Source organism: Gasterosteus aculeatus, chromosome 18, assembly GCF_964276395.1.
Source record: "Gasterosteus aculeatus chromosome 18, fGasAcu3.hap1.1, whole genome shotgun sequence".
Lineage (NCBI taxonomy): Eukaryota > Metazoa > Chordata > Actinopteri > Perciformes > Gasterosteidae > Gasterosteus > Gasterosteus aculeatus.
The window spans coordinates 6,409,954-6,417,709 of record NC_135706.1 but is presented as its reverse complement, the minus strand read 5'-3'; the positions used below and the strand labels follow the sequence as shown (position 1 = coordinate 6,417,709).

Sequence of the window (7,756 nt, the reverse complement as noted above, 5' to 3'; positions counted from 1 at the left end):
ACCAGTCGTCAGTCTTCACACAGACAGGCGTTCAGCTTGACAGAGTAATTATGACGTCCCACTCTGAAGGAGCCCTGGGCTGAAAGGTGAGAGTTATCGATCCCGCACAGGAGGAAATTTATCAATGTCCAAACGCTCTGCTCTGACAGGAACCCAATCCACTTAGAGCGCAATGTTCAAACTGTTCAAAACACACACCTCCGCTCGGCGCAGAGGACGAGCCGCCAGCTGGCGTGAAGGCCCGGCTGGCGTCAGAGGGATCAGAGGGTAAAGACTTATTATGTGGTTGTTTTGATCCTCTAAATGAAATGACAAAAAAAATAACATTGTTTGTCCCTGTCGGATCTGACATCAGGTTGTATTTGATTTGGAAAAGAAGCTTTATCATTAATGTTTGACACCGGATTGCGGAATAGAGTTGACACCATTATCTGGTAAAATAACATTTTAGAAAAGTTCTTATTCTCTTTTTCCGTCAAATTTGAAATTTACCAAAACTTCTGCCTCTCGCTATTGCGATGGACCACTAGTTAGTGAAGCTCCCACGACGGTACCTGTAAACTATTATCTCTACTTGATTAAAGTGTCAATTCCATTTCTGTTTATACTATTAAGTGTATATGGATGTGATCTTTGGACCTTATGGTTGTGTGATTCACGACAAAGTAAATCTGCAAAATAAACCAATAAATGAAACTATTGGACTGGTATGGGTGAAAAAGCTTTATTGGGGACTAGAATGACCGTGCAGGGAGAGCTCACATGTTGCAGGTCCTCCAGTCAATGGGGCTACAGATGCAGAAACAAGGACACAATATTTATACAATATTAACTGTTCGTCCCAATTAAAAACACAAGAAGCATCCCAAACAGCGGCAAGATATCGGTACATTCCAGGTCCTATTAAACAATTACACTATGAAACACAAACACAAATATATTCACAGGGCTGTATTTTGTGATGGATTTGTATTTGAATAGTCCATGTGAACCACCAAAAGAGGGATGTTAACTTGAATTTTCATTGCGTTCAGAAAGTCACAGCGCTCGTGTCGGTCGGAGTCGGTAGCATTTATCTTTGACTGACAGATCAACTCGTTGGAGTGTGACTCACCGCGGCTCGACAAGCAGTGATTTTGATATCAAGCTCGTAGCAGACTGTAATTCTCACCAGAGGAAACCTCCCTCTGGTTCAGCTGCAGTAACTTCAAAAAGTAAAGTAATCAACACTATTAAATCAATGCCAACGTGCATCAGTAGTTGCTTGAATGCGTATTCTGCGTCTTCTTTACACGGTGCTGATGATCAGGTTGTCACAGGGACAATACTCCTTGGAAGCCTTTGGTCAAAGGGGTGTAAATATTTCCCATGATGTAGGCTTTCATTTGACTCGGGTGTTTTGTTATTTTGTCTACGTATTTGATTCCAGATGGGAATTGACAGATTTACACTCCACGGTGTTTTTTTTTTTACTTTGTTGAATCCATTTTTGCAATTTTCTGGATCATAAAGAAACAGATTGTTCTATCCATTTATACGACTTTGGTCAATATTTCTGTCAAAAGACTGCGTTCAAAATGAGATGAGAAAGGCCCCTCGACTCAGCAAAAAAGTATGGTGAGGAATGCATCCATCAGGGACGTGTGTGCATGTGTGTGTCTGTTAGTGTGTGAGGGCTCTCGTTATAAAGTTTTGATCCCAGGCCCCACGAAGCTGCACACATAGTGCCGTTTGTATGTGTGTCTGTGTGCGTTATTTGTCTTGCCGCTCATCAACTCCACCATCATACTATCCAAACACCTGTGGACATCTGCCTGCAGCCCGAGGCTGATGTCCGCGCCTTCATTTTTTCTCAGACAATGAGTGGAATCATTTCGCCCTCGCGCAGAGCCCTCCATCATTATTGACGCGGAAATTATTGATCAGGACCCCGGCCGGTAAATTACAACCTATTAGTCAAACTCTTTCCCCCGGTTTTAAAAAAGAGACCAAAGAGCGAGAGGTTTGATGGAGTGAGATTACGGAGAAGCTCTGTGAACTGCGGGGCAGTTTATGTTGCTGACGGCTGTTGTGTATTACGGAAAACTTTCCTGTTCTTTCTCCCGTTGAGGAGATTTAATAGGTGGATGCAGATTAAACAGCAGACAGACGGGCACCATTCCTCAAGGTGCTGCTGCCGCCGAGTCAACATCCGTTCTTGGAAGCCGAGGTTTCAGGTGAAATCTACAACATTGAAGTTAGAGAACACACAAGCTTCCTCACTTAATTTTTTTTCCCCTTTTTATTTTTTTGATGTTTTGCCCGAGGCCTATCCTACTAAAGAGAAGTAATTTGGCTTATCTTATCCCAGAGACCTAGCAGCTGCTTTTTATTCTTTTTTGTGAGGTCTTTTTTTCTCATTTAGTCCAACAAAGATTGTCCTCATAGATTGACCTTCTCTGTGCCTGCAGGCCGTTGCCCTCATGCCAGTAACTAGATAACACACTCTATCAGAGATTTGAGAAAATCATTGGGAAAGCAGTGGGGCTGATAGTGGCATCAATCCTAACCTGACACCAGGCTGGGTCAACCATTTATCTCCCCACACCGCCTCTGGTCACGGGAGCGGCCATCTTGCTCTGCTACATCCTTCTTTAATAACCTTGGCCGCGTCTCTTTGCAGACTGAGAGGATAAGGCACTCGTAGCGCCTCGCCTGATCGCCGGCGTGTTTTTTTGTTTGGAATCCCTCCCCACCCCTCCCAAAAAAATCCCATTCAAACACCACGTGTGGTGCTTCAGATCAACAGGATTCACGGATCACGCAAACAGAACCGCACGCACGAGAAGTGTTTAACAAGAGGGCCAAAGCGCACAAACTCGTTAGCGTGGGAGTTAATGGTGACTCCACCGTCATTAATTCCCCGTGGTGTTTGACTTAAATGCTTCTATATTGGTGGAGTGAGAGATTCCCAGAGGCCTCCTAGCGCTGAGATCATTGTTTTTCACTTACTAACAATGAACTTATGATCAGAGCGCTGCAAGGCTTTTAAAAATACCCCGCAGGATCATTACAGGCCCTCTGTGTGTGTGTGTGTGTGTGTGTGTGTGTGTGTGATGCCAATGAGGCCGGTAGAGCAGCAGTGTGTCCAGGGCTCATCTCGGTGCTCTGTGGCGCAGCCTGTATGAGAGGGGAGGTTAAATGGGGCGTCATCAATCTCAATGAAGTGCAATTATTTTCTCACTTATTAATCATTGCGGGCTAATAGCTAGTGGCAAAGCCGGGCGCGCCATTTGTCAAACTTAGCAGATTTCTGTAATTTTGTTTCCCCCGTTTCCCTCTAATGTTTGTGTAGACTTTGGCAGATATCTATGGAGGGCTGCAATAAGTCTGTGCCTCCAAGTATCTATCTCCTACCTGCACGGCAGAACTAACCGAACTTCTTGCTGTTCCTCCGTGTGAGTGATTCTCTCCATTTCAGAGCTGAGTGACTATTTCATGGTCTGTGGCAGAACAGAATGGAAAGCTTTATTTGCTGGCTGCAGCATGGAGGGCCTATTGATGGTTAAAGACACTGAATCCCCTAAAAAACTTTACCCATTACGCAAGACTGTTGGGTGTTTGTATCTAATTCTGGTGTAAGGCGTTCATGCAAATACATTTGATTAAATACTGTCTGCATCAAGAGGGAAGAACCAAAACCTCTTCCGGATTGAGAAACAGCCCTACTGTTTGGCACGTGAGATTTATCAAACAAGAGCCAGTTGGAATCAGGTCGTAGTGATGTCACCGTGTCCTGCCCGCGTCCTGCAGGACACATCTGCATCATGCTGTAAAGTCGCTCTTTAAAGCAACGCTAAGGAAGATTTTTATATTTACAGTGATTGTGTGGGATGTCCTGGGTTCAAATGTACTGTACATGTAACCCAAGTAAAGTGTACTACACACTTTACATTTCATGCTTATTCACCTTCTTCACTACACTTCACAGGAAAGTGTTGTACTTTAAATAGTACCACAGTACATTTGATGGGAGGTTAGGTAAGTAGTTTCTTGTCAATCCAACGAGACGTAAAATTATGACTTAAAATCAAATTAAATCTAAAACAGTGCCTAAGAAATCAGATTAGTGATTGATTATTGACTTATTTTTTACGTTGCTGGTTTCAGCTAGTTATAGATTCATATTTTACATACTAGCTTTATCATGATCAGCTTCCAAACTGCCACACATTGTTAAAGAATAAAATCCCAACAGCATGTAAAAATGGTTTAAAAATACACAATGCATGTGTAAAAAATAAATGGAATAATACATTAAAATACTACACTGACGGTGGGTATTCGGTATAATAAGTACATGTTGCTTTTAAGACTTCTTTGGAAACTGGACTTGCATAATTCTAATCACTACATGATTAGGACATGACTTCCACCAGTCAAACAAACTCTAAAGAATTACTATATAATTTAACTATGGGTCACTGCAAATACTTTGTCAGTAGTTTGTACATTTTAATATGAAAGAGCTCCAGGAGATTCTCTTCCATGCCTGCAGCCAGAAACGTCCTGGGGCTGGGCTGCAGGATGCGGAGGCTCAGCAGCTCACAGGCTCTGAGGCTCTGTTTGCCAGATGTGTCACGCAGGGTCGGCTGCAAGAGGCGATGTCACTCGTAGTGTCTACGGGCGTCATGTTTTCTGTCCCACTGTTTGCTTTTCTCCGTGTTTTTAATCTCCTCGCTGTTTCTCATTAATGCAGTCGAGTCAGAAATGGTCATTAGCGACATTTTTCCGTCAGTATATATGCACATGTCAGACAGATGTGTTCTCTGTGTGAATGACAAAGACTGCATGATGTGAATACAATTTAGATTTTCATATAAAAATGTAAATATTAATTGTATCCAGTGATGTGTAATTTGACTCGCAATAATGTACCCTCCACGTTCACAGCACTTGATTTGAGTGCCAATGAGAAGAAGGCAAACTGATGCACAAACAGTTTGGGTGGGATCATCGGTAATTTGCCCACAGCTAAACGGTGAGGAGCAGACAGATGTGTAGGCAGAGAAATGACACAGCCCTGTGGAGGGGTCTGGTTTGGCAGCCATCCAGAGCTATCAGGCCATGAGAGGACTCATGGATGAATGCGTGTTCCATGAGAGACATCTAGTGGCAGAAAGGAGAGGAATTCTGTATTTAATGTATTGGACGGTCTGAGTATTTCTATGATTCTTGTTGAGCTTTTCTAAAGAATGATCATTGCTTTAAAAGACTACTTATATTTACAGTATTATCTGACCCCAAATCATGGATATTTCTGTTAATAAAGAGCAAAATGATTAATAATGGACTTACAGTGTCCCATCACAAGTCAATGTCACAAACACATTTGCAGATTTCAGTGTAGCATAGTAATGATGAAGACCTGATTTAGAACTGAATATTGTCCTTTGTACACACGTGCAGTATTATGTGGCAGCTGTATCCAATATAATGGAATTTACCATTAACTTCGGACTGCCAATGTGTTACTAACTGTAGCGCCACATCAGTTCACACAAGCAGCGACAAATAGGTGAGGAGAATGAAGACTTCTTTCAAATATTCTCTGTAATGTTGCAAAACTCATGACTTATTTGTTGTCAAATCATTTTAAACAATTGTGTAGATTCTGGTTTGCACAGAGGAGCCCATGAATGGTGACAATTGTCACTTTTGCCCTGAAATATGATAGCTGATTTTTTATAGATCATCTTCTAGTAAATATTGTGCAGACAAACAGAATTGAATTATTATTATAAAAACTTATTCTTGCCAAAGCAAAAATAAAAGAATGACATTTTTTATGAAATTAGTTACCTTAAAACGATATATATCAGCCATATTTTTTTAAAGAATGTATGTCTTAATCAAACGATTTTCTCTTCCTGGCACAAGACACAGAAACACAAACTGCAGTGATCCACATAACAGGTCATACCTTGGAGAAGTCGGGTAAAGGACCATTACTTAAACTCTGACTGGCTGCTCATAAAGTTTGCACTAAAAATTATAAAAACAGTTTGGGATTTTAAATCCAATAATTCCTGCAGGAGCCCTAAATGCTCTATCAGTGTGACAGGGGACGACTCTTTTCATCCACACCCGTCTGTACATATCTGCTGTATATTTGTCATGGGATGTTTGTTACTAAACAATAACTGAGTTCTCTACACGCTGACCTGTAATGTGGGGTCGCCGCCACAAGAGGGCGCCATTGTGTCAGGAGAGAACGCGCGAGGTCGCAACAGGTGACATAAAATTGATATAGAAGACCGCTCCTGTAACAATTTATGTCACTAAACGCGACTTTAATATTTGTCAACGCCGCGTTGCTTTTGTCGGGTGGACAGACGATGCAAGTTGTTGCCGGAAACCTTTTCTCAGCTGACTGGTGATCACGGGATCAAATGACGAAACAGAGCGATTCGTTGGCAACACAATGAAATGCTTACAGCCCCAAACCCCAAAGCAATAATTCAAAAGATTCATGTCAGACATTGTCTCCTGTTTTGCATAATTCATCTTGCATTATGTTTATTTATTTCAGTATTTATTTATAGCAGTTGAAAAAATTGGCGCCTCCAACAATTGGTAATTCGGAGGAATCAGCAGCCCCCCCACCCCACCCCACCCCACGCCCTGAGAGCGGGCAGCTCCACATATGGTCTCCGTGTGGCCGCCCTGCTCCACCGCGCTCCCGCTGCTCTCGTCTCTCCGCCCAGTGCGTGAGTCTGGAAGATAACAGTGGAAACTGGGCAGAGTCCGAGACACGACACGCCGCCGCGATCCTTTCAACTGCGCCGTCACTGGGCGTCGCCGTGCGCCGAGGTGTTGCACAACTTTGGGAAGTATGCGGGTGGCGTTGTTGTTGTTGTTGTTGTGGTGAGGAGCCGAGGAGGACGGCGCGACGTTTGGCCACTGCCTGTTCCGAGTGGGTTTCCTCTCCACGGAGTTTAGTGTCGTGACCACGGGCGAAACTGCGGCGGGTAACGGCAGCGGTGCCGCGTGTTTGGCGTGTTCGCGTCCCCAGCGGCGCGCTCCACAGTCCACATGCAGGGTTGACGTGTAAAGCCCGATGCCTCCCACACACACCGCTCGCCCTCGTTGAAGCGCAGGAAGGCTTTGCGCGTCTCGCCTGTGCGGAGGCGCTCCACGGGTCACCGCCGTGCGTAAGGCTGGCTCTCCATGGGGGGACTGGCGGAGAAACCCGCTCATTGAGACATCCATGATGAGTCAAGACCACGACGGGATATCCCTACCGGTGCCCTGCTTCGGGGTTTGTCCCAGCAGGGACAGCCAGGGCGGGGAAAGCCACAGCGGTAGCGGCGGAGGAGGCGGCGGCGGACTCTTCGCTGTCCCCGCAGCCGGGACTTTCTGGCAGGACTCGGTGGTCTGCAGCGGGGGGCTCAGCCCGACCCCGCTGGGCGATCCGGTGGATACCGGGGGCTTGCTGTCCGTCGGCAAGTCGTGCAAAAACAGGCCGGTGACGGTGGCCTACGTGGTGAACGGAGAGGCGAGCCAGCAGAACAACGCCGAGAGCATGGCCCTGCAGTGCCTGAAGGACGCGTGCGACGCGGCGGGCAGCAAGCTGGAGACGGCCAACTTTGGCAAACTGGACTTTGGGGAGACCACGGTGCTGGACAGCTTCTACAATGCAGGTGAGTGAAGAAGCCGAATGCGGCTCTCTCCCAAGAAGTTGCAGAAACAAAAAAGCGATTTTTATCAATCCGTC

At 45.0% G+C, this 7,756-nt stretch overlaps 1 protein-coding gene across 1 annotated transcript in view; it reads left to right on the top strand.

Annotated features, from left to right (window-relative positions):
• The first annotated feature begins 6,533 nt into the window (after positions 1-6,533).
• map3k5 (mitogen-activated protein kinase kinase kinase 5) overlaps positions 6,534-7,756 on the top strand; it is a 44,724-nt gene continuing 43,501 nt past the window's right edge. Inside the window, exon 1 of the mRNA XM_040160268.2 lies at positions 6,534-7,682. Within this exon, the coding sequence (XP_040016202.1) occupies positions 7,250-7,682 (433 nt within the window). The 5' untranslated portion in view covers positions 6,534-7,249. The remainder of the gene's footprint in view (positions 7,683-7,756) is intronic.